Below are 27540 nucleotides of genomic sequence, written 5' to 3' on the forward strand. Positions count from 1 at the left end.
TGGTTGCCTGGCTTGACTACTGCTGCAATACTCTTCTAGGGGTTAATTCCCAAACCCTAACATTGGTTATGGGCCCAGCAGCATAGTCTAACTAACCAGGATATAGCAGAGAGAGTTGGTGTGAGTTGCACATTACTGTAAAAACAAACTGTTTTAATTAGTTTAAAATAGTCAAAATATCTGAAGAGTAATGGCACAAGTAAATTTGTCACAACTGTCCATGATATCCAGGCTGGATGGAACAAACTATGTTTCATGGTCAATGAAATGTAGTTTACTTCTACGCAGAGAAGGTTTGTGGGACATTATAGCAAACCCACCAGAATGTAAAAAAGCCAAAGAAAGCATTTGAACTAGCCACGATTAGCAACTCTGATGTGAAGAATAATTTATGGGTGGTTGACAGTGGCGCATCCCACTGCATCACAAGAGATAAGACAAAATTTATAAAAATGTCTACAAGTTCTCAACATATATCTCTTGCTAACGGCTGGAACCTGAAAGCGAAAGGTCAAGGTTTTGCACGTTGTCCGTACATAAACCAGGATATAAAAATGTTGTATGTACCGCAACTAAAGTTTAATTTGCTTTCAGTAAGGGTATTAGATAAATTAGGTTATGTAATTACTTTTAAGGATAATAATTGCATAATTGAAAAAGATAACAAAAGGGTAACTGCAGCTTTAAATGGAACATTATATGTATTAGATAATAGTAAGAAAGGGGAGGCTCAGACTGTATTTAATAATATAAAGCCTCATGATGAATGTATCCATTTATTGCATAGGCGTTTGGGGCATGTAAATTTTAAAATGCTAAAACGTACAGTTGAGTTATCTGAAGGAATAAGGTTAAAATCTTGTGATAAATATTTGCGTTGTAATGTTTGCTGTGAAGATAAGAGCAAGGTATTGCCTGCAAATAGGCTAAATGGTTTCAAAACAAAAGAACCTTTAGAAGTAGTATTTGCAGACATAATAGGTCCAAAGAAACCCAGTATGGGGGTGCTAGATATATACTGAGCATTATGGACCATTATTCTAGATATGGGTTTTGCTATTTAATGAAAAGCAAAACTGAAACATATCAACATTTTTCAATTGGCTTAGGTTTGCTGAAAGAAAGTCTAAACGACAACTGATAACCCTGGTGACAGATAATGGCACGGAATTTATTAATAACAAATTCCAGAACAGACTTAAGGTAGCTGGAATAGAGCATAAGAAGTCTGCTCCATACAGGCCAGAACATAACGCTTTTATTGAAAGAAGAGGCCAAACACTACAGGCAATGGTTAGAACAATGTTAAATGATTCTGGGTTACCTGATTCTTTGTGGGGAGGCTACAATGTGTGCTAATAACATATTGAACAACGTTGTTAATACAACAACAGGTGAAATACCATTTACCAGATGGCATGGCAGGAAACCTGATCTAAGTTACCTGCACACATTTGGTGCACCAGCATGGGTGCATATTCCTGCACAACTCAGAAAAAAAGGGCAACATAGAGCTAAAAGATTTTTCTTTGTTGGTTATCAGGCAAACCATAGGGCATATAGATTTTGGGAGAAAGGCACATCTAAAGTGTTATGTAGTGCCAGTGCCCAATTTCTAGAACATGAAGGATGGGAGAAATTAGAACAGGATGCCAATAAAGATGTAATTATTGAATCCTATAGAAATCCCATTAGTTATCCCTGTAATTTTAAAAATAAAGTAAAGAGACAAATACAGGATGAAATAGTGCCCATAAAGGAAGAAACAGATTCAATAGCTGAACAGGATGAGGAAGATGAACAGGTAGTAGTTCAACAAAGTCCTCCTGTAAGCCCTGTAATTCCCAGAAGAACTACACGTATATCTAGACCGCCTGATAGGTACCAGGCTAACACAGTGTGCCAGATTAATCAAGTTCCTAATTCTGTAGAAGAAATTAAAAAGTATCCTAATAAGGAAAAAGAAAAATGGTATGCAGCAATGAATAAGGAACTGAATTCATTAAGAGATATGAAGGTGTATGAAAATGCCAAATTACCTGTAGGAAAGAAATCCATTGGCTGCAAATGGATATTTAAGGTAAAAACAGATAAAGATGGTAATTTAATCCATAAGGCAAGGTTAGTAGCCCAATGTTTTAGGCAGAATGCTAATGACTATGATGAGGTGTTTGCACCTAGTCTTAAGGCAGCAACCTTGAGGGCAGCTTTAGTGTGGGCAGCTAGTAAAAACTATATAGTTAACCATCTAGATGTGGAAACTGCTTACTTGCACGCCCCATTAAAACATATTATTTATATGAAAAAACCTGTTGGTATTAAAAGTGAAAATAAGGATAATAATGATTGTTGGTTGTTAAAGAAAAGCCTCTATGGTCTTAAACAATCAGGCTATGAATGGAACCAGTATATTGTAAAGGAACTAGACAATATAGGATTTAAAGCTGGTTTAGCCGATCCATGTCTGTTTAAGAGGAGACAAATGGGAAAGTATCATTATTATTACTATTCACAGATGACATTGCATTGATTACTGAAACTAATGATGAAGCAAATAAAATAATAGCATCATTAGGAAAGAGAATAAAGATCAAGCAATTAGGGGAGATAAAGAAGTATCTCGGTTTTGAATATAAAGAAAACACGGAAAGGTTTTAAGATATCTCAGGAAGATAAGATAAGCAAATTGCTAAAAGATTACAAGATGGAGCTTTGTAAGCCAGCTAAGACTCCAATGAGTCAGGAGTTTAGCAACACTGATGAACAAAGCCCTGAGTTTGATAAGGTGATTTATCAATCTTTAATTGGTAGTTTGAGTTATATTAGTAATTGGTCTAGACCAGATATATCGTACTGCGTGAATCAGTTGGCTAGATTCAATTCTGCACCATGTGTAAGACACTGGAATGCAGCTAAGAGGATATTAAGATATCTTAAAAAGACAATGAATTATTCATTGTATTTAGAACCAAAGGGTGATTTAATTTTGTGTGCTTATGCAGATGCTAGCTTTGCATCAGAAAGAGACACTAGAAAGTCGACTTCAGGAACAGCCATAATGCTGGGTAAAACATTAATAGGCTGGAAGTCAATAAGACAACAGCATATAAGTTTGTCTACTATGGAGGCAGAATTCTCCTGTTTATCATTGTTATGTACAGAGTTAATAATGTATAAACAAATGTTAATTGATATAGGTATAACAGTAGATTATCCTATAATTATACATGAAGATAATCAGGCAGCAATTCAAATGGCCACAAATATTGGAGTAAAAACAAGGAGCAAGCATACAGATCTAAGATACCTAAACGTGAGACAATCTGTAAGAAGTAAGATGATTCAGCTAGAGTACTGTATGTCGGAGGACAATTTAGCTGATAATTTTACTAAAGCCCAAGGTGCCAGTAAGCACCAGGAGAGTTGTGAAAAATATGGGATAAGATTGTAAAGGTATTATATATTTATTTCACCCAAAAGGGGAGTATGTTAGGTATAACATTGATACCAAATATGGTTTGGGTGAATAAATATATAAAACTTAGATATCATGGTTTAAGTGCTTATCACTTTAAGCACAATGCAGCAGGCAATTAGCCGATTAAGGGTGCGGTTAGAAGTTACAATATAAGGAAGCATTAGAAGCTGGAAAGCTTACTGTCTGACTGTAACTGGCTGTAACTGTGTGCTGCTGCGACTTACTGTGTGCTGCTGCGACTAACTGTGATTACTGACTGTGAGTGCCTGTGACTGAACTGTTTATGTTTGCTACTGTTTGCTGATTTACTGCGTAATTCTACTGAATATCCAGCGTTTGTTTCTCTGGAGAGTGAAACCGGAGAAGGAGAAGATATCTTTATCGGCTGATAAAGATATTGCAAGGACTCTTAACTTGGACTATACTAGTGAGTCTTACTGGATGGAAATACTGTGAATGACTTAATGGACTGAATGACAATGCTTAAACTCTAACTGGATTAAAAACTATTTAAACTACAAACAGTGTTTGTATTCAGTGTGTGTATACTCTGGGGCCCTTCCGCTCTCGTTTGGTTGCCTGGCTTGACTACTGCTGCAATACTCTTCTAGGGGTTAATTCCCAAACCCTAACAGTATCTTCTCATTGCAACTATGATTTATGATATATGATCCATCACTTTGTTGTCTGTATGTACGCTGAGAGCTTACACACTGGAGATGAATTCTTTGTGTGTCCAGTCACACTTGACCAATAAAGAATTCTATCTATCCATCCATCCATCCATTCATCTCCATCCATCCATCCATCTATTCTAAATAGGAAGTTGGATTAAATGGCCATAGTAGCTTGTTCCAGCTGTAGATTCTATTATAATGCCAGGATATTCACAAAATTATCCCAGAATTACTAAATCAGAATATCTGTATAAGCCTCAATATAACAACTAAGGAATGTTCATCTAAGTCAGAGCTGTCAAACTCATAGCCCATGGGCTGGATGCGTCATGCACTGGCCACGCCCAATTTAGTGAAGGGGGGATATGGTCACACAATACATCAAGTAACACCGCCGTGACAACACCCCTGATCTAAGTACATCGGGGTTTGAAGCCAGAAACTTGCAATCTTCTGAGATAATAATAAATAGATGAAGTGAGGACCATCAGTTAAGAGAAGATAAATTAGATAAACAACCAGCTGTAGTATATTCATTACTATTTTAGTCTATTCTAATGGACAGACAGACAAGACACTTCACATGTTTTACATACCATGAAATACATTCCATTGGTTTTTAGCAAAAATGTTAACTTACCTTGCCAACTATCATTGCAGACACAAAGTTTCTCTCCTGTCAAATCACAGTAACCGTGATCAGGACTTCCACAGTTAGCTTTACAATAAGGGATATCACAGGCTTCTCCTTTCCAATACTTGTCACACTCACAATATACTTGGCTTGGTATTGAGCCACTAGTTGTGCATTTCCCATGTCCTGAGCAGTTATTCGGACATGAATTAATTCTATAATGAACAATATCAGAAGAAATGAGTTGATGCAGCACCAAAGAGAAATAGTCATTATTTATACATTCAAGTTATTTTTTATTTTATATAAGTAATTTCTTAATTACTTCAGATTACTTAAAATTATCAAGCAACAAAACCAGAAATCAGTGATAAGATGATCATGCACTGTATTTTTATTTTTCCATAAGGTATTTTATTAGCATACTACACACTAAAGCACATCTATAAAGAAGAAATAAGTCAAGAACAATGGGTTGAAAATACAGTCTTATATATCATTCCAATTTTGTAAGACTTGGGCATTTCTATTCCACTATAGCAAAAGAAATAAAAGTAGGGTCAGCATAAAGATTTGATTTCCCAACATATTTTTAGTATTAGATTTCTAAAATATAATATTCACATAATAAATGGGGAAGAGAATGAAATAGAAAAGGTAACTATTTTGGCCTTTAGGAACATTCTGTTTATCAGACACAAGCGTGAAAGTAATTACATTTAATATGCTAAAAGCCAAAGACATGTAATATCCAAGAAAGATGGACTGTTAAGAAATCTGAAATATGAATAAATAAAATCTCACTTTTGAGTTTTGTAAAAGAGCAAAATATTCCAAGAGACGTGAATATGGAGGAAAAAGTATCAGAAATTGCTTTTACACTTTTGAAGTCTGGAGTTAAGGGCACAATTTTCAGCTCTCTATGGATCAATGCTATCATGCTTTATTCTATAAAAACTTAGCCTTTAAGTCCAAGAAATTTGTTTCTAGTTGGCCCATTTAGAAAGACCAATCCAGACAAATGAGCAAATGATTATGTATATATGGGTCTGCGTCTGTGAACATGAACAGAAAAACAGAAAGACAGAGACCAGTATACACACACTCTCAAAATCTATACATTTCCTTGAACAGATTGTACTGTCTAAAACATTTTTTCAATCTATCTTCTTTGAGATACAAGTTCACACACTAATAAATACAGGTAGTCCTCATTCAGCAATCACTCATTCAGGGATCATTTATAGATATCACAGTGCTGAACAAAGAAACTTATGACCAGCCCTTGTAGTTGCAACCATGATAGCATCTCCACGGTCATTTCATCACATGGGTGATTTGCAATTACAACATCACAGGGGAACAGAGTCAAATGATCGCCACTTGTGACTTCATTGCCAACTTTTAACAAGGTCCATGACTGGCAGGAGATTGCAAAAGGTGCTGTGACCATGTAATATTCGCTTAACTGCAGCAACCAAAACTGTCACAATTGCTGTTGTAAGTCAGTGCAGTTACAAGGTATCATGCTTATAGTTGGGACACTTAGCAGAGGCATTCCCAATCCCAACTACCATCATTGAACAAGGACTACCTGCAATAACATATGCATTAAACACAGTAACTACTAAGTATTCTTTAAAGTGGGAGTCTCCAACCACCAGGCTGTGGCCCACTACCAGGCTGTGACCTATTTGGAATTGGGACACATGAAAGGTGGGCTGGCACACACACACCCAGCTCCACTCTTGCAAGAAATTCCATCAATAGTCAAGAGTTCATAAAAGCAGTAGCTCATGCAGCCCAGTTCCCCTCCCCCCCACCATCAAGCCAGTCCGCAAAGGACTTGCTTTAAAGACTTCTTGACTATTGATGGAATTCTCTTTATTAACATTTTTCAAGCTATATGTGTGTTACGTACATTCTTCTCAAAATCAAATTTTCATAAGCTTACTTCAAATGTTTTAAGCTCCAGGTCTCACATAATAAAAGAAATACATTGCCAATTAATTAACAGAAACATAATAGATAAGAAATACTTACGAGTAAAAAATATTAAATCCTGTTAGATTATAAGCAGCATCACTAAAAAAGTGTAGCAGTGCATAGCCAGATGTAGTTACTACTTCAGGTACAGTTTCATTTCCATGTACTTCTGGAACTATAAGACCACTGCAGAATTTTAAACATAAGAGATATGGATTATTAATAAACAGTAAAAAGCTGGAGATTTGAACAAATCACATGAGTTCTTAGCATAATTTGGAAAATTGCATTCCATTGTAATGTTTAAAGCAAAACACAGTGAGAAATATAAATATTTGCATACTGAATTAGTCAGAATTTCTAAATGATTTTGATTTTTTTAAATGTCTGATTTCCATACAATGCAGTTTAAAATAAGAGAATTCTGGAAATCAATTCTAGAAATGCCATAAAAATAACACAGTCAAAATGTATAAAGGCAATATTTCAGTTTTTAAAAAATTAAAAATTAAAATCAGTGTACAGAAGCAACTTTTAAACATATGTTTTATTTCAAAGATTCAGGTTTACAATGTAGGCATAATTTTGCACAGATTGGCTTAAGTGTAGTCTATATAACCAAGCCGCCACTAAGTCTTTTTCAATAGGCACGTCACATATTTTTCTCCACCTGTATCTGGTCCATGGAAAAATCAACGACCACATTCTTTTCTTGCTACAAATCCAAAAGGATATTTTCTCATTTTTCTGCAATAGCAGCAATAGCAGCACTGTCTGGTTTACCTGCTATACTTCATTTCTATTCCAGTTGCACACTATAAAGGAATTCCCTTTTCTCTAGCTACATTTTTGTTCTCTGTAAACCTGCTGCACTGTCTATCTCATTCTGAAGGGTCTTTAACCAATAAATCTGTTCCTCTAGCCATTTTTAATAAGTTAACAAGAAAATGAGTAAAACCTTATTGTTTTAATTTTTAAGAGGTGAAACAAGAGTTTGCCCTCCATCCCAGACAGAAAAAAATAGTCTTTCTTTCTTACTTTCTTTTTCTTTCTTTCTCTTTCCTTTCTTCCTTCTCTTTCTTTCTTTCTTTCTTTCTTTCTTTATTTATTTATTTATTTATTTATTTATTTCTCGATATTCAAAATAGTCAGGGTAAAATTTTAAAATGATGGGTTTGCTAAACATGGCTCATGCTGAAATGGTTAAAAGAAGGATCTTTAAAAAGGTAGTAGAGGGGGTACTACATACTGCCATCCAGTCTGAAACTTCTACTTAATGCACATTTTATAACACTGTAATAAAAGCTATTAAGCTAAAATACTCACCTAAATACAGCTATTAAAGGTGCATATATTGAATCTCCATCATAAACATACATATGATCCCAACTACATTCTGTTGCAAAATGATTAAATCTTAATCGTAAAACTGAATTAGGGCTAGGAGAGAAAAGCAAGAAACAGCACTTAAAAATGGAACATTTTATAATGAAATGTACATATAAGCATGTCAGTACAGTATTAAAGGCAAGACTTGTATGCAAATGCCACTGTCAATTTTATGATTATGCATTTTTAAAAATTGTAATATGTGGATGCAACTATTGCATAAATTTTAGACATTTCTTTGCAAATGAGAAAATCCAATCTGAACCTGTGGAACTAAAAACTATTTGCTGATTCAGATGTTGGAATATCTGTCTGGAAACAGGCTCTTTACCTACATGGTCTCTCCTTACCCTCATACTCTTTTCTTCACCATGTACAGCAAACTATACTTTATTATGACACATTTGCTTAAGCTTAACTTAGCTTAAACTTAGAAAATACATTGTGGATGAGATTAGGCTGTTGTATAAAACCATTTAGCTCAATTCATTGGATATTCAAATATGGCCTGAAAATTATCAAAAAGAAATATTCTACTCATTCAAACTAGTATTATTTTAATTTGTAAGAATGCCAATTTCAACATCTTTATCTGCTCAGCAATAAAATCAATATCTGTTATTTGGAACTGCTATATTGATTAATATCAAAACCAATGATATGAGAAAATGTATATTGGCATCAGACTATTATCAGGCCAAAGAGAGATAGGACACACTTATAATTCACAGTATCAGGCATTGCTTGACATTTTTCACGGCAGGTAACTTTGTAGGTCCATTTCTGCAGCCAGTTAAGCTCACAAATAATGGGCAGATATGACCATCAAAAGCTGCAATGGCATTCTGCAATTCTATCATGGATGTAGAATTAGTCATATATTCCTTGTCTGTATTTCGTATTTAATTCTCAACAATACATTTCTCAATTTTCCCCCCTGAAATATAACTGGTGCATCAAGAGTTCTTTAGAAAATCATCAAAAGTTCTTTAGATAATTATCATTACAAAATCTTTGCAACCAAGTTATAGAAAACAATCATTTTTTAACTTAAAATTGTCAGATATCTGTAAAGAGCAAAGTGTATAAACAACATTAATTAAAATATACTTACTATCCTTCAATTAACCATGTACATTTAGTTTTGTATTTATAATTTATGGGCCCATCCGTTAAATATCCAGAAGATTCAGTTAACCTACAAAAAAAGTAAGTTTTTAAAGCTATTTTTCTTTGCAAAGTACATACAAAAATATTACAATTTGAATGAAGTTTAAAAGAAGAATTTTATATAAAATCATGTTTGAACTAAACTACATTTCTTATCTTTTTTCACTCATTAATATTTGCATACATATTTGCATGCATTCAGTTGCATACAAGTGTACCAAACTGGGTTGCAGCATGATAATAAGATATTGACGCAAGCCAGTGTAATGGGGAACTTACAATCAAGTTTATTTTATACCAAAAAGTCTTCAAAGCAGGTAAATACTGCAACTGGGGAAAAGATTCTAGAGGAAGAACTTACTATTAATCAATAAGCAGTGTACATAATTCATAATAAAAATTTCCAGGCACAAAATAAAAATGCACTATAATTCAAATAATAAACCTGCAAAATATTTATTATATAATACCCTTGAAAATTAAAAAAATAAATGAATTTCTTTTCAACCTTTCTTTTCAAAATCTTCAGAGCTTGGAAACCATCAAGGACCTTTTTCTATCAATTTACAGCAAAGAGACAGAGATAGAAATAAATAGAATAGATTGTCTTCTGTAGACTGCATCAGTTGCAAACCTTTGAACCATAAGACTATACAGTTGTTAATTAATCACTATTAGTTTGGACCACTGTAGTGTGCTATACAAAGGCATACCTTGGAAAACCACATGGAAACCGCAAGTGCTAAAAAATGCAGTGGCCCTGTTATTGTAAGGTTCTTACCACCAGAAACACATTGTTCTTGTGCTGCATGTCCTGCATTGATTGCTAATAGGTTTCTGAAACGTAAATGTGATATAGCAGTTAAGATGTTAAACTAGTATCTCCTCAGCTATGGAAAATTGACAGAATGATTTTGGACTAATCACTCTCTCAGATCATCCTACTTCAAAATACTAACAGAATTGCCTTCTACAACTAGAATCAACTCATCCAGTACAATTAGGTCAGCAGAATTTGTTGGTTAGTCACTTTTTAATAAAATAGAGTAGGAGGGGACTAAAACCAGCAGGTGTTAAATACTGTATTTATGGACCAGCTTTTTTTTAGACATGAATTTTGTGCCATCTTCAACAACATTCCAATATTTGGTTAAGGTGAAAGAGTTCCACAGACATGTAGTAATTAATATATTGATACTGTTGGTTTTTATATTGTTAATCAATTATTGTTCAGTTATGTTAATTATGACAATTATTTATCTATTTGTTTTACCAAGGTTGTCTTAATTGTACAATTGTACAAAATTTTAAATAAACATCTCTTAACACAGTGTGACATGAACCTATGACATGTGTCTTTCTAGTATGTAATCACTCTACTGTTTTATTAATTTTTTATCTACTAATCTGGAGTAGATAAAAAAAATTAACCCCCTCAGTCTAGTCTAGTAGATCAACTACCCTTGAGATAGTTGCTCCAGCTCCTGCCCACCTATCAATTCGAAAGCATGCAAATACAAGTAGATAAATAGGTATCATTTAATGGAACGGTAACAGTGTTCTATGAGTCTCAGCATATAATCGTGCTGGTCACATGAACAAGGAAATGTCTTCAGATGTCTTCAGACACTGCTGGCTCCCTCAGTGGAGATGAGCACCATCCCCTAGAGTGGGATACGACTGGACAGAGGAAATCTTTGCCTTTTCTTTAATGTTTATATGTGTTTTTCTAATAATTGTAATCTATTTTTATGCTTTTTAAATTATTTTTATTGTTGTACTCACCTACTCACACTTATACTAGTCTTTGACCATAATAAAGGTTTGAACTGAATTGAGTTCTAGTCCCATTTTAAGCACAAAGCCAAGTGGATGAACTTTGAACCAGTCATTCACTCTCAGCACTAGGAAGCAAACCAAATCCAAAAGGCCTGCAGGCACTTACCCAGGTAGTTGCCAGGAATCAAAACCTGATTCAAAGGCATAGAAAACAAGGCACTTCTTATACCCCGGATGCCGACTATTTAATGTGCAGGATTATTCTATAAACCCAATTTTATGTTTTCTCACAACACATTGAACAAAAAATTAACCTACATAGGCTTCGTTTGCACATCACATCTTCAATGTAATTTGCTAGGTTGTTATTTAATTGCAAAGCAGAAGTACGTATGAGAATCAGAAATGCCTTGGACATTCAAAAAAGCAACAAGCTGAAGGGCCAAATTAGGCTGTTAATCCTATCAAGGCTTTTTAAAATATCTATTAGCATCAAAATCAGTTATTCGTTCATAGCTATGTTCTGATTGACCACTGACATGATCTCTAGGAAATTCTGATGACTCTGATTCTGAAGAATAGACTGGGATCACTCTCATATAACAAGTAAACAATGTGAAAAATATGTGGCCTTCAGAGATAGACCCAGGGCCCACATCCTCTTCATCCTAGGGCATGCAGTGAGGAATGGAGAAGAGAGCAATGTGGGCTGCGTGGGTTTACGGGGGAGAAAAGGGCCCTAATTCCCCTCATTAGCCACAGCTGGGGAGACAGTTGATAAGAAAGGCAGACTGCGCGCAGCAGGTTGCTGGGAGCAAATGTGTTGTCATGGCTTATCTGTGTTCCTGGCATCTTCCCAACTGTGTGAGTTTTGCCGTGCTTTCAAGTCTGAAATTCTTGCTCCTGCCCTGCCAAGCTAATTACTTCATTACTGTTTGGACTTTAAGTTATAGTTTGTATTGCTCATGTTTTGGACTTAATTTTCTGCAGTCAAAGGCTGTTCCTGGGAGAGTTTTTCTGCAGCCAGAAGGTAATCTGGACATTGGGGGCAAAGTTGGAGATAATAAAGGGATTCTTATTGCTTATCTGATTGTGTTGCCATCTTCATCACAAAGTCCCTCCAAATTTCAGAAGTGGTTTGGCATTGTCTTGATTCTTTCAAGGGCTGAGAAAGTGGGAATGGCCAAAGGTCACTCAGCTAGTTTTCTGCCTAGGCAAGGCTAGAACACAAGGCTAGATAACCATCCCTTGGGAGTACCGAGACACTAGTTTCCTGGCCAAGGCAGGAGATTGGACTAGATGATCCCCAATATTTCTTCCTACTTTACATTCTATGGTTCTGTGAAAAAGAAGAATATAAGAAAGGAAATTGTATCAGATGAATCTATTTCTCAGAGCTCCACATTGTGAAAGATAAGTCTGACAAAATCAATTTAAAAATGTAATAGTTATGGAAATGAAAAGCACATGAAGACAGGCCAGCCAACAGAATAGGCCATTTTACAGTATGAAAATGAAAATGAAAAGAGAGTTTAAACTATTTCTTTTCAGAGCAGTGAATTCACAGCATTTTTCTATTATCTTCAATAAATATTACTTACCTGTGGTTCCTAAATTTCTGTGAGCATGTCTCAGTGGTTTATTTCTTCTGTATTTCTTCACTACTTCCATGTAGTAAAGTTGGTCACACTTAAGTTATCATTTTAGTTGTTAATAGGTTCTAAAAATCTTTGCTGTTTCCATGCAATCAAAATTGATGTTCTACAGAAAGCACCAGTTATACACAGTAATGGAATGGCTGTTTACAGCTTCTACAAAAATCCAGTTTCTTGGAACTGTCTGCTTAGAACCAACTGATTGTATTCTTCTGTAAACAATTTGAGCAACAATCTCTTACACCAAAGTAGCAGTAATTTATCTAGTATACCTATTCCTAAGCAAATAGAGATAGGTGGCAAATGAAAACAAACCACAATGTATACATTTATTGTTTGCATGCAACTTTCCATACCAAGGAATGAAAATAAGTGTGGAGATTATGAAGTGTATAAAAAATTTAATTTGGCTAAATTCTCAGCAGGATTATGGATAGTATACAGATGAAATGGCCATGAGCAACATGCGGAGAAGTTCTTTGTTGCATGGCATAGCTTTAAATTATCCATTTGCCTGCAGTGGCTTTACAATTACTATATTATCTGAACATGTTACATTTGTTCTTTCAACCAAATAGAGGAAACTGAAACAACCTTAGACAAGATAGCTTGTCTCTTCTAATGGAAAAAGCCATTTTGCTTTCTCTGGATACCATAGCAACAACATTATCTTAATGCTCTAACTTTAACTTTGGGAATTAATCACTAAATTCCCAGAATCTAATACAATTTAAATGTATTAAAATGTGTTAAATGCATTTAAATTAAGACGCAAAGGGTCTTCTGGCATGCTAAAGATGAGCACATTTATAAAATAGTTGTCTATTCATTCAATATGTCACAATAATTCTGTTGAAAATATAATAATAGGGAATGTAGCAAAAAGGATGGAAACAGAACAGATGGCAATAGCAAAAGAAAAAAAGATTTTTTTCAAAAAGCAAAATGAAAGGAGAAAGAAGCATTGAAGTTTTTCAAAATAGCCAGGTTCACATTCAAAACAATAAAACAGAAATCCCAATGTGAAAGACTAGCAAGAATTTGCATGAATCTTCTTTTCAACAAACAAACAATACTATTTTTTTATTTACGACCATGACTGCAAATGCATTGTTAAGCAGTGTAGGCCATTAAATGAAGCATCACATAGTCATAACTTGTGATTTTCCCGACCAGCTTCCCAATTGACTTTGCTTAGCAGATAACAGATAATCAGAGTTGGAAGGGACCTTGTAGGTCATCTAGTCCAACCCCCCGCCCAAGCGGGAGACCCTACACCATTCTGACAAATGGCAGGCCAATCTCTTCTTGAAAGTCTCAAGTGATTGCGCTCCCACAACTTCCGAGGACAAGCTGTTCCATTGGTTGATTGTTCTCACTGTCAGAAAGTTTCTCCTTATTTCCAGGTTAAATCTCTCCTTGTTCAGTTTACATCCATTATTCCTGGTCTGGCCTACAGGCGCTTTAGAAAACAGCTTGACCCCTTTCTCCCTGTGGCAGCCCCTCAAATATTGAAAGACTGCTATCATGTCTCCCCTGGTCCTTTTCTTTATTAGACTAGCCAAGCCAGTTCCTGCAACCGTTCATTGCATGTTTTAGTCTCTGTCCCCTAATCATCCTGGTTGCTCTTCTCTGTACTTTTTCAAGAGTCTCAACATCTTTTTTATAATGTGGTGAGCAAAACTGGATGCAGTACTCTAGGTGTGGTCTTACTAAGGCTTTACAGAGTGGTATTAATACTTTCCTTGGTCTTGATTGTATCCTTCTGTTAATACAATTTAGGATTGCATGAGCTTTTTTGGCGGCTGCTGCACACTGCTGGCTCATATTTAGCTGGTTGTCCACTAGGACTCCAAGATCTCTCTCACAGTTACTGCTATTGAGCCTGGTTTCACCCAGTCTATATGTGTACTTTTGGTTTTTCTTGCCTAAGTGTAGGACTTTAGTTTTCTCTACATTGAATTTCATTTTATTAGATATAGCCCAGTGTTCTAGTCTGTCAAGATCCATCTGGATCTTGAGCCTATCTTCTTGGGTGTTAGCTATTCCTGCCAGCTTAGTATCATCTGCAAATTTGATAAGTTGCCCTTCTATTCCCTCATCTAAGTTGTTAATGAAGATATTGAAGAGTACTGGGCCTAAGACAGAACCTTGTGGCACCCCACTGCTTACTTCTCTCCGTGTAGACTTAGATCCATTAAGGACTACTCGTTGAGTATGGTTTGCCTGCCAGTTGCAAGTCCATCTAGTGGTGGTGCTATCTATTCCATGTTTTTCTAGCTTACTAAGAAGTAGATTGTTAGAAGCCAGCTGGGAAAGTCACAAGTGGTGATCATGTAACCACAGAAATGTTGCAATGGCTGTATATGAGTCATGGTGACGCAGTGCTTAGAGTGCAGTACTGCAGGCTACTTCTGCTGACTGCTGGCCTGCCTGAAATTTGGCAGTTTAAATGAGGACCCAGATTGTTGGGGGCAATGTGCTGACTCTGTAAACCGCTTAGGGAAGGCTGTAAAAACCCTGTGAAGCAGTATATAAATCTAAGTGCTATTGCTATTGCAATATATGATGACAAACTGTAGGTCACTTTTTCAGTGATGTTCTAATTTTAATTAGTCATTGAACAAATTGACTACTGTAAGGTTTTTAATGAAAATTGTTAACTGGAATACGTGGAATCAGATCATCTTGATTCTTTGATGTCATAGACTAACATGGTTTTCCTCCTACCATTATTCAATGGATATAACTACAACTATGGTATATACAGTACATTTATAAATATGTATGATTTGTGAATTAATTTTGTTATAGTTTCTATGAGCTATTACCAAAGACTTTCTTATTGTGGTTATCATATTACTAGGCTTCAGCTGTTTCAAATAAAATCCAATTTACAAGTAGTCCTCAACTTGCAACTACAGTGAGCTCAAAATTTCTGGTGTTAAGTGATACAGTTAAGTGAATTTGCCTCATTTTATGACCTTTCTTGCCACAGTTGTTAAATGAATCACTGTAGTTGTTAATTTACTAACATGGCTATTAAATGAATCTGGCTTCCCTATTGACTTTGCTTGTCAGAATGTCACAAAATGTCAAAAGTCTCTATGGTGGAGAAATGATTATAATGCAGTATTGCAGACTAATTCAAGCCACTGCCAGGAGTTTGATCCTCATCAGCTCAAGGTTAATTCAGACTTCTATCCTTCCAAGGTCAATAAAATGATGACCCAGATTGTTGGGAGAAATATGCTGACTCTTGTTGGGAAAATATGTTAACCACTTAGAGAATACTGTAAAGCAAAGGTCCCCAACCCACACTCTATAGACTGACACTTAATTGCAGCATGTCATAAACCAGTCCACACAAACAAGCAAAGTCTTCCTCTCTTCATTTTCTGCTTTGGCTAAGATTTCACACCCAAACTATCCTTGCTTCCTCCTGAGGTCAATAAAATGAGGACTCAGATTGTTGGAGGCAATATGCTGACACTATAAACTACTTAGAGAGGACTGTAAAGCACTGTGAAGCAGTATATAAGTTTAAGGCTATTGCTATTATAAGGCTGATTTCTATACTAAGTTCCTAGATTCCAAAATTACTGCTAGTCCCTTTGTTTTGTTTAGCCAAATGTGACAAATCCATAGTGTTGGCATTACCTCACAGGTGTCAAACTGTCAGCCCACGGCAGATGAGACTCATGCAGGCCACATCCACCCCAGCTCCACAAAGGGGGAGAACATCACGAAACATCACTATGACAACATGACACAAGGAGTTTGACATCCATGCATTATCTCAATAACAGCCAGTCTCAGGAGAGGTGCAATAAAAATTACATTAGCTACTACATAGTATATTTTTCTATTTTTCACCATATCCTTTGAAATAGTGTGTATATGTGTGTTGAGAAAGATTCAGGTTAGAGAATTTTAATCTCTACTTCTGAGTGGGCTTTGTAATTACTGTATCACATATATGAAGGTGGGAAGGTGGTTATGGGGGAAGGTTTCAAAGCCGAAAGCTGAAAACAACATCTTGCCATGTGTTGCCAAAGCAACCCTTGCTAAAAAAAATTAAAAAAATAATAATATGAAGAATCATGATTGTACATGAGTTTCTGAATTTACAGTTTATATCAATGAATAATCAGAATCATTACTATATTATATTTTCTTGAATTGTTCACTTGTTAAAACTGATGTGACATATTAGTAATCAGCATTCTCACAAAATGGCTTGTGTAGTAGCATATGTGATTCTTAGTCCAAATGAGCTATAAAATCATGGTCAACGTTATCCAGGACAAAGTTGTTGATGTTAGCATGTAAAGACCAAGATCTTCGCTTTATTTGAATACATAATAAGAGCCTTGGTGGCGCAGTGGTTAGAGTGTTGTACTGCAGGCTACTTCTGCTGACTATCGGCTGCCTGCAATTTGGCAGTTCAAATCCCACCAGGCTCAAGGTTGATTCAGCCTTCCATTCTTCTGAGGTGGGTAAAATGAGGACCCAGATTGTTGGGGGAAATATGCTGACTCATTTACAAACTATTTAGAGAGGGCTATAAAACACTATAAAGCAGTATATAAGTCTAAATGCTATTGCTATATTAAATCTCAAAATTAGAGTACATTATAATATACAGTGGATAAGTTTATTTTAAGAAGCTACATTTTGAGATCTGTAGACAAAATTTATGAAAGTTCACTCATATTGAGAAATAGTATATCTTGTTAATGATGGATTTTTATTTCAAATCAGAGAAAACTGACACAGGACTTTTCATTTTATGATATCAAAATGAAACTTTGAAATATCTCTGCAGTACTCTATAAACAAAAAATGTCAGCAAACCAATATTTTTATCAGTGTAAACTGACCACAAACAGACAATTATGGATTAATGCAGCATAATAATTAATGTACAAAAATGCTGGAAGCTGATTCACACATATAAAGAATGGTGTATATATAATAGTGTGGTAAACTCCTCAAATTGGTGCCTTGTGATTAAATAAAGTTACATGATTGTTTATTACTGCAAAGTAAACAGTAAAAAAGCTACAGTTGTAATCTAACTAAGTAACTAAGTAACAATCTCAGTAGCCTTTCTGAGCTGAAAAAAATTAAGGTCACACCTTATTAACACTCAGAAAAGAGACTACAAGAAAATCCCTATAAACATTAGGCAATTTGTAAAATATTTCATAAGAAAGCTATGGCAAATATCTTCTCTGTTACTTCTAAGAAAATTACAAGGGAGTTCAGAAAGAGTTAACTTTAATTCCATGGATGCTTTACATTTTATAATTATGAATCATCCTCAGAACTCAGAACTCAGAACTCAGAAGATGGTATTATGAGTTCCTTCATATTGTATGATACTCATCAGTGAAATTTTCAGACATGATTATAAATCATTGAGAGATCTATTAACTATAAATGTGTAAAAGCTGCTTAAGGTAGAGCCAATGAGCTTAAGACAATATTTTTAAACACATTACATGCTGCGCAAGCAATACTTCAAGCAATCTATTGCAAATCAAATTCATTAGAGTAACATAAATCCTAATGTCCTGAACTAAAGGATTATCAGTAATTTTTCAAATAAAGAAACAACTAAACTGAAATAGATTTTTCCAAAGATTCTTCAGAGCAGCATGTTTTTTTCACACTTCTAGACTGTATGCAAACTAAATTTTATAAGCTGTCAAAAACAAAAAAATAAAAAGACATTTCCTATTAATCCAAGCACTTCAAATGAGTATATAATTCTTATATCACCCATTAACTTCATTTTGTGGACATGAACATCCTTAATTCGTTTCTAGCTGCCTAGAAGGCAGGCTCTACCTAAAGCTTCTTGCTGAATAAGCAATTTTTTTACATTTCTGCCAGCAAAGCCATCGTTTAGTATCAATCTGCAGCAAAATTTTGTACAATAGTCTCAGGTGAGGATTGCTTACCTGAAGCAATTCAGGGCTATTTGCCTTTGAGCCGAAAAGCCCTGATTGACAAGAAACTATTCTGTCCACTTCTCTTGCTAATGTATGAATGGCAGGGGAAGCAGGTAGAAGAGGAGGAAATGTAGATCTTTGGGACACGAGTTCTCCTACCCCCCAAAGATCCAATACACAGAAGGGTGTTTTGTTGACAGTGGTATGATTTTGGTAGTCTCCCACATCTCTCCTGCCATTCATAAGTAACGGCCAAGAAGGCGGAAAAGACGCAATTGGGTTTTTAACCTACAAACTATATGGAACATCCATTTTAACACACAAAACTGCCATTTGTAGAAGTGCTTTGTCTATACCACAGCCATATGTGAAATATTGCAAGTAAAATGGCATCCCAATGATGCAGTTGCTTATCACAGATACATATGCCCCACAAAAGTGAACTGCTTCTCCACATGCAGCTTGGCTCCAGTTAAAGTAACAGTGCTATTCACATTCTTCTTGCTAGCAGCAAGCATGCAGTCTGCTCTACTTCTCACTCTGCTTTGAGTGTTACTCTGTGGCCATGGATGGCAAAATAAAATCGGAGGAGAAAAATGAGGAATAATGGTTCCTTTGGAACTAAATAACTAAAAGTGGGTGGGTGTTGATAAAATGAGCAGGTTTTTTTTAAATGAAAACATGTATATCTGCTTGATTTGTCATTGACCATCTTCATTGCATGATGTTTTCGGAATAGATGTCCATAGGTCATGCCTGTCTTTCATCATTCCACTGCAGAGAACAACTTTACATGCTTTGCCCTGGAAGTGGCATTATTCCAGTTAATTCATCTCCAGAAACTACATCTAGACAATTTTGGGTATGTTGATGCACATAGGATATTGAAACATAGATAGGGTTTCTTCATAACAATCTGCCCCTAACCTGGCATTTCAGGTCTTCTAATCCATTGCCACTGTAACAGAGGCCACCTTGCTGATAGTTGACCTCTTCTCTTTCCTACTATTCTTCCAGGGATTTGTAGATATTGCATCTTCCAGTCAAAGGCTAGAATTGCCAAAACTGAGCACATCAATAATAGCAATTTAGCACTTTCAAGCACACCCACTAATCACAGTTCAGGATCTCACTAACGAATGAGGAATTTTACTTTTATGTGGTCCTTGGAGATGACTAAAGATGTCTTGTATCTCTAAAATAAAAATATATATCTCATATTCTACTTTGATTTCACCTGAAGTCAGTAAACGTACTTCACAAATCTCAAAAATTTCCAACATTCATCCTTGTAAATGAAAAATTCCAAACAACTGGTCAACCATATAATGGTAGCTGTTCATGCTTCTATGATTACAGGGATAGTTGCTGCAGTTCTCCTTTAGGCAAGATTATCTTTTCAAAGTAGCAAAAACAATAGCTAAAATAAAATATATAAAACTTAAATAGGGCATTGGTACTTACCTGATACGCCTGTTCTCTGTGAGCTGTGAAGAGTATCCAGTGATGGGAAGGTGCCTTCTAGGAAGGCTGGGCTTAAACTTGAGGACACTCCTCCTCCTCCACAAGACTCCTCCTTAGTGTCCCCAGTTTTGTGAAGCCAAGGTATTGATACACTATATGCTTAAGCCTATGTAATAACCCTGGCCAGAACAGACCCCCTACCAGATGGAAAGAAATGGGTGGGGCTGGATGCTCTTCACAGCTCACAGAGAACAGGCGTATCAGGTAAGTACCAATGCCCTTTCTCCCATGAGCTGTTCAGAGCATTCAGTGATGGGACATATCAAAGCTTGGCACTGTCCTAAGGGAGGGACTCCGTCTGGGTTGCAGACCTAACTGTCTCTGAAATAACTTGCTGCAAAACTTGCCTACCAAATGAAGCCTCAGCAGAAACAAATACGTCAATTTTATAATTTCTAATAAATGGAGATGGAGAAGCTCAGGTTGCAGCTCGGCAAATCTCTAGTGTAGCTTGGGTCGCCCATGCTGCTGTGGTGGCTGCACTCCTTGTGGAGTGAGCTGTAATGCCTTGGGTCACTGGAATCGAATGAGAGTCATATGACTTAGCGATGGTGGCCCTTAGTCATCTATCTATGGTAGAGGTGAAACCTTGCAGCCCAGGGTGTTCGGATGAAAGGACACGAAGAGGGCTTCTGTCTTTCTGGAGGGCGCCATGCGCTCTATGTAGATGTGTAAGGCTCTTCTTACGTCCAAGTGGTGCCATTGGTGTTCGAGCCTGTGTGATGGATGTGAGCAAAAATTTGGGAGCACCAGCTCTTGAGCTCTATGGAATGCCAAATTAATTTTTGGAATGAAGGAGGGATCTGGTCTGAGAACCACTCTATCTGAATGGAAAATGCAGAGATCTTTGCTCACCGATAATGCAACTAGTTCAGAGATTCTTCAGGCAGATGTAATTTCTATCAGGAAAACTACTTTGTAGGTTAGAAATCGAAGCATCATGGTCCTTAGTGGCTCAAAGGGACCTGTAGTAAGGGCCAATAGTACCTTATTTAAGTCCCAAGTTGGATATCGGTGCACTACGGGGCGCCTCAAGTTCTTCGCACCATGCAGAAAACTGCAAATGCGAGGGCGATGAGATATGGATGTAAGATCATCCCAAGATATGACCAAAGCCAGGGGCACCACCTGTCTCTGCAGAGTATTGGGTGATAACCCTTTGTTTAGGCCCTCCTGTAAAAATTCTAATAACTGGGCTACTGATGGGGAAGTGGGGTCGATCTGAACCCTCTGACACCAATGGCAAAAGCTAGACCAGGTGGCCTTATAGATTCAGTTCGTCCAAGGATGTTGAGCCAACTGAATAGTGTGAATAACTTGAGTAGAAAGGTGTTCATCTCTCAGACATTGCCGTCAATTTCCATACGGCTAAGTTTAGCCATTGGGGGTCCGGGTGTAGCACTGGGCCTTGAGACAGCGATATGACCAATGATGGGATCCTCCATGCTGGTACCGTCGAGAGGTCCTTCAGGTCTGTGAACCATGCTCGACTTGGCCAATAAGGAGCCACTAATAGCAGGTCCGCTTTTTCTTCCAGCAACTTCTGAATCAATTTGGGGATCACGGGGAGGGGAGGAAAGGCATATAGCAGTCCGGTGGGCCAGTGACATCTGAGGGCATTCACGTCCTCCGCTCCCTGCAATGGGTAATGAGAAATGAATCGGGGAAGCTGTACATTGAGTGGGGAGGCAAACCGGTAGTCAACCCAACCTCTGAGTAGCCTCCAGAAAGATCTTGGGGTCCAGACACCACTCTGATTGGTCTAACATGGCTCTGCTGAGCCAATCCACTTATACATTTGCTACTCCAGATATGTGCTCCACCTTTAGAGAGAGAAGATGAATTTTAGCCCACAGGAATAGTCTTTCTGCTTCCCTCATTAGTAGATTGGAATGAGTGCCCCCTTGTTTGTTGATATTGGCTTTTGTAGTTATGTTGTCTATTAAGACAAGCACGTGTTTGCAATGGAGATGTGGGAGGAATTGTCAGAGTGCCAAGTACACCGCTCTCAGTTCTAGGCAGTTGATATTGTGTCCCTTCTCTGAATCCGTCCAAAGGCCTTGCGCTGTATGTGATTGGAAGTGGGGGGCCCATCCCTCTAGACTGGCGTCTGTTGTAACAATCAACCTGTGTGGATCCTTGAAAGGGCATCCCTTGTTGAATTCGGGTTGTGTCCACCATCGTAGAGACCTGGAACGGTTGATGGAACTTTTACGCAAGTCCTGGCATCGTCTCGCCCGGAGCGTTGATATGGCAACAGGAACCATTGCAGGGTTCTTGCATGGAACTGGGCTCAAGAGATAATAGAAATACAAGAAATCATTTTTCTGAACAATTTAGAAAGGAGACATAATTGTACTTTCCTAAGAGTTCTGATCTATTGAGCCAAATCTCTAATGCTTTCTTGTCTGTCAGGGGAGAGGAAAACTTTGCCCTCCAGGGTGTCAATGATGGTGCCAAGGGGAATGAGTCTAGTAGAGGGTGTTAAATGACTTTTTGACCAATTGATTGAGAACCCATGTTGTTGTAGGGTTACAAGTGTAGTTTGAGTGCTCAAATTTGCTTGATTGATGGAAGATGCCAGAATAAGGATGTCATCCAAGTAGCACTGAAGTCGGATGGACCTATCTCTGAGTGATGCTGCCAAGGCAGCCAAGACCTTTGTAAAAGTTCTGGGAGCTGAAGCTAGGCCAAATGGGAGAGCAATATATTCATAATGGATGTTGTTGTAACAGAAACGAAGGAATTTGAAATGTGAAGGCCTAATTGGGATATGTAAGTAAGCTTCCGTGAGGTCTATGGAGGTAAGGACATCACTTTTTCTGATGCTGAGTAAGATGGATTCTAGAGTGGTCATTTTAAATTTTCGGTAAACTAAAAATTGATTTACGTTTTAAGTCCAGGATTGCCCTCCATGCTCCTGAACTTTTAGGGACCATGAAGAGGTGCGAATAAAAATCAAGACCTTTTTGATTAGAAGGGATGGGTTGTATGGCCCAGATCTCTAGTAAATGTGCTATGGCTGTGTCCATGAGAAATCTTTTTTCTGCGTCCCTGGAAATTGGGGACTTCATAAAACAATCCAGGGCGGTGAAGCTGAACTCCAGTGCCAGACCAAATCGTACTGTGTTCCTGACCCATGCGTCAGTGGTAGAGGAGTCCCATTGGTCAGCAAACCTTTTTAGACAACCGCCAATGGGAATCTCATTGTGGTCGTTACTTGGACCTGCGGAAGGGCCCATATCCTGTTCCTCAAAACTGTCTCCTAGGATGGAGTCCCCTTCTATATCTGTCTCCAGGTTCAATTCTATCTGTCTGTTGTCTGAATCCAGGCTGTCTTTGAAATCTTGGATAGTAGGATTGGTAGAAGGGGTGAAAGGAACCCCTACGAAAGGGCTGTAGTGATCTGGACTCTGATTGATGAAAAAGAGAGGGAAGAATTTTCTTTTTGGTTCTGGTTTCAATTAGGAGGGGTTCAAGAGCACTGCCAAATAGTTTGTTCTCTGAGATGGGAGCTGAGGCAAGCCGCCACTTGTACTTCACGTCTGCCTGCCAATGCCTGAGCCAAAGTAACCTTCTAGCCGCAATTTGGGAAGCAATGGCCCTAGAGGAAAATTTAACTACATTGAAGGTAGAGTCTGCTGAAAACTCTGCAGTGGCGATTAATTTAGCCACATCTTGATGTGCCCTAATGTTTGAAGCTGGAATGGTATCTCTCAGGTGGCAGAGCCATCTGAGAGATGATGGTAGTGAAAAAGGAGGCGGCTGTGGCCGCTCTGATGGCTCATGCATCCGAGACGTGTACCCTGCGGAGGGCTAGTTCCACCTTCTTTTCCTCAGGCTTGAGAGCCTCTTCAGCTTCACTTGGAAAGGCTGAGGAATATGCAAGCACAATATAGGCTCGTCCACTTCTGGAGTGTTTAGAAATTTAGAGAACTTGGGTGCCAAATTATAGTATTTTTTATCATGTCCTGTGGGAGCGGGATATGAGGCTGCTTCAGCCCATTGTTTTTGTACTAAATTGGAAAACATGTGTGGCACAGGGATCACCTCTGTCTCAGTGACTGGCTGAGAGAATATGAGATCTTCTGCTTCCCCTGGAGTATTTGGTGGGGGGGGTGCCCATATTATCCAGCCGTGCGGTGTTCTTGGCCTTAAACAGCAGAGATTTAAATAATTGTGGGCGGAATAATCCTGTAAATACGGGGAGGTCAGGTGAGAGGCCTTCATCGTCAGACATCCCCCTTTTTAGCGGATCCACCTCTGACAATGCCTGGTCAATGGTGTGTACCGACCCCTCCTCCATTGGATCCATTGGATCACCTTGATCTCCTATATCCTGTGTGTACTGAGGGTCTCTGACAGTGGGCAACGATAGTTCTGCAGGGGTGAGTACCTGATGAAGATGTGGATCTGTGATGCACAGAGATCGTTCAGAAAGAGATCTGCAAACTGAAGCTGAGGGTGTTCATCCTGCCTGAATAGCCTGTTGGACACCTGCTGATATGCCCTTCTGGATAGCTAGCTCCATCCACGCCCTCATGTTGGCAGGGATTTCCTCCAGAAGTTCCTCCTCTTGTCTGAAGCCAGCTGCAATTGGAGTGAATGTTGCCTCTCCTTGGGGAAAGAATGTTAGAAAGCGCCTCCTGGGGAGGTTGTATCGATATGCTGCTCCTTCTGGATAAATCCAGAGGGGTGGTTGGAGGATTCTGGGCCTGTGAGGTAGAGGGTATGAGTGGTGAAGAGGTGAGCTGTGCAGCTGCTCATGTACGTTTTTCCATCTGCCTTTCTAATGCCTGATGGCGTCTGCGTGCATCTTTGTCTGCTGCCTTAGAGGTCTCTTTGGGCTCCGTGGACTTATCTCTATTTTTAGCAGTGTCTAGATCTGGAGTTGTAGTTGCTGGCCATGGTAGTGCCTTTGATAGATTAGCAATGGAAAGAGGCTATGAAATTAAGTGTCTGGAACACCTAGGGGCCTGCTCCCTTAAGGGGAAGGGGATCCTGGAATAAATAGTTCCCCGATGCCTTTAGCAAATGTTGTCTCCTTGTTCTGTTTTGCTTTTTCTATCTATCTATCTATCTATCATCTATCTATCTATCTATCTATCTATCTATATTAATAACTTAAAGATTTGTAGAATTTTAGTCAATCAAGTCAATTTTTGAATAAAGTACTTGTAATATCAAATATGGAGACCAGAACACCCCCCTCCAGACCCGGCACCTATATGAGGGCACAGAGGTCTGTAACTGATAATTAGATCAGTTTAGCTGCACTTATTGCCTGTGGAATCCAGCAGTTCAAGTCCTCTTATCATCCAGTGGACTGGTGGTAGGGACCTCCCCTTCCCAGGTCCCCAAGAAGGGAAACCTTGTTGGGTAACTTGCCTCACAGACAGTAACAATTACTCAGCAAATTTAACCACGCAGCCTTTAAAATGGTGGCCACCTCGTGGCAGAATGAAAACAAAAGCAGCTATCACCGCCCGGCCTGCTGAAAGCAAAACCGCTCAGCGGAAAGGCGCAGGGGCTAATTCCCTGCCCTGAGGTGTTCTGCGGGGAAAGCCTCGTAATAAAAAGGGGGGGAAAAGCTGCACTTTTATATGGAAGCTTCAAACATTGAAGGGACAGAGCGTTTATTCAATCGGCTGGGAAATCGGAGAGATAAGCCTTCTTGTTTAGAAGTTTAAGGCAGCATGTCTCTGAAACGAGAGGCTTTTAGCCTCAGGGCAGATTGGAAAGATAAACCTCCCCGTTTATGAGGCTTTAGCTTCAGGAGGCTGGAACGTAAAAACAAAACAAAAAACCGAGCGAAATGACTTTTGGAGGTTCCCAGGGGGGTGGTTGGCCAGAAACTATGGTTTTATCTGACCTGAGCAATAAATCAGCTAAATCAGCTAAATCGCCAGTGTTCTGTTCTGACCATGGAAACAATAACACAACCTGTCTGAAGAAAGGCTGAGCTAAAACTGGGGATGCTAAGGAGGAGTCTCGTGGAGAAGGAGGAGTGTCCTCAAGTTTAAGCCCAGCCTCCCTAGAAGGGACTGAAGCACCTTCCCATCACTGGATGCTCTGAACAACTCATGGGAGAACAATATATTATTCATCGCATTAGTCTGTCATCAACGGTTTCAGTTACATATTGTGTATAAATAACTAGCTAACTATAAAAAGCAAGTTAAAAACAATCCTTCCTTTCATTTTCTACTCATTGTTGGTATTAACTAATTAAAGTTAATAACTATGAAATTAATACATTCATTACATTTTCAGGCAAAAAAAGCTCTATTGTTAAAAGGGGGGAAATAATGCAGCAGAGGAAATTTCTAACAAGGTCAATACTGCAGCAATATCTTCAGAGTCTCAATGGTAGGAATGGAGAGCCACATTAAAACCACACTATTAAGACTGAGCTTAGTTATTAGCAGGATTGTCACAAGCAATACTTTTAAATCTGTGTACCATTCAGAAACAAGATTTAGATGGATATTAAGAATTCATTTATGCACATAGACTTTCCCATTTATAGTATTTAATTCTTGTAGCATTTTTTATGTCTAGCAGAATTTTACACTTTATCAAACTTGTGGCTTAATGAACATTTTGAACTGAGGACAAGGCAAATTAGTGCCATCTATTTTCACCTGTAGCAAGTTAAAACTACTGGAAAAGTGCTCCAAACCACATTCCAATGTACTGTCCTTTTCCATAATACAATTACTTTTAGTACATAAAAGTAACACAAATGTTACTTTTAAGAAAGAAGCTGAATGATTGCTTAAACGATCACATCATTAAGATACTAGCCGTTTAGGTTTCACCCACATTCTTCATAGCAGGCAGAAAATCCTGGAATAAAACTTCTTTTAAAAAATAGCTGTTAATAGTATTTCTAAAGTAATTGTGTATTCTCTCTTAGTACTAAATTATTAAAACAGACTCATAACAGCATATTAACATTCTCATCTGTATGAACAGTGCATGCGCATGGTAATCACAAGGACTTTCTTTCATATTAATCTATTATTTATTTTATGTTATAATAAGCATTTTTAACAATTGTATACCAGTCAAAGTAGTTGTGTAACTATAATATAATGTATTAAATATTTTAAACACTTAAAACTCAGCTTTTGTAGCAAAACAGAGCACATATATTGAATGCTGGATACAGACCACAGCAATGGACAGTAGCACAACAATACAGAACAACTCTGTATTGATTTGATCAATGCCACTATGAGAGTTTCAGAATAAATTGAGGACTAAACTCTACTGGTTATTTTCC

General features: G+C 37.7%; 1 protein-coding gene across 5 annotated transcripts in view; it reads right to left on the reverse strand.

Annotated features, from left to right (window-relative positions):
• Window positions 1-27540, reverse strand: part of ATRNL1 (attractin like 1) — a 530678-nt gene that overhangs the window by 477140 nt on the left and 25998 nt on the right. For all 5 annotated transcript variants that reach the window (XM_087964472.1, XM_087964473.1, XM_087964474.1 and 2 more), the window contains exons 2-5: window positions 9279-9362; window positions 8102-8215; window positions 6833-6961; window positions 4796-5004 (exon numbers count right to left, since the gene is read on the reverse strand). In XM_087964472.1, the coding sequence (XP_087820598.1) occupies window positions 4796-5004; window positions 6833-6961; window positions 8102-8215; window positions 9279-9362 (536 nt within the window). The remainder of the gene's footprint in view (window positions 1-4795; window positions 5005-6832; window positions 6962-8101; window positions 8216-9278; window positions 9363-27540) is intronic.

This window comes from Notechis scutatus, chromosome 4 (genome assembly GCF_049901735.1).
Source record: "Notechis scutatus isolate UNSWTSFEM ecotype Mainland chromosome 4, rNotScu1.2, whole genome shotgun sequence".
Taxonomy (NCBI): domain Eukaryota; kingdom Metazoa; phylum Chordata; class Lepidosauria; order Squamata; family Elapidae; genus Notechis; species Notechis scutatus.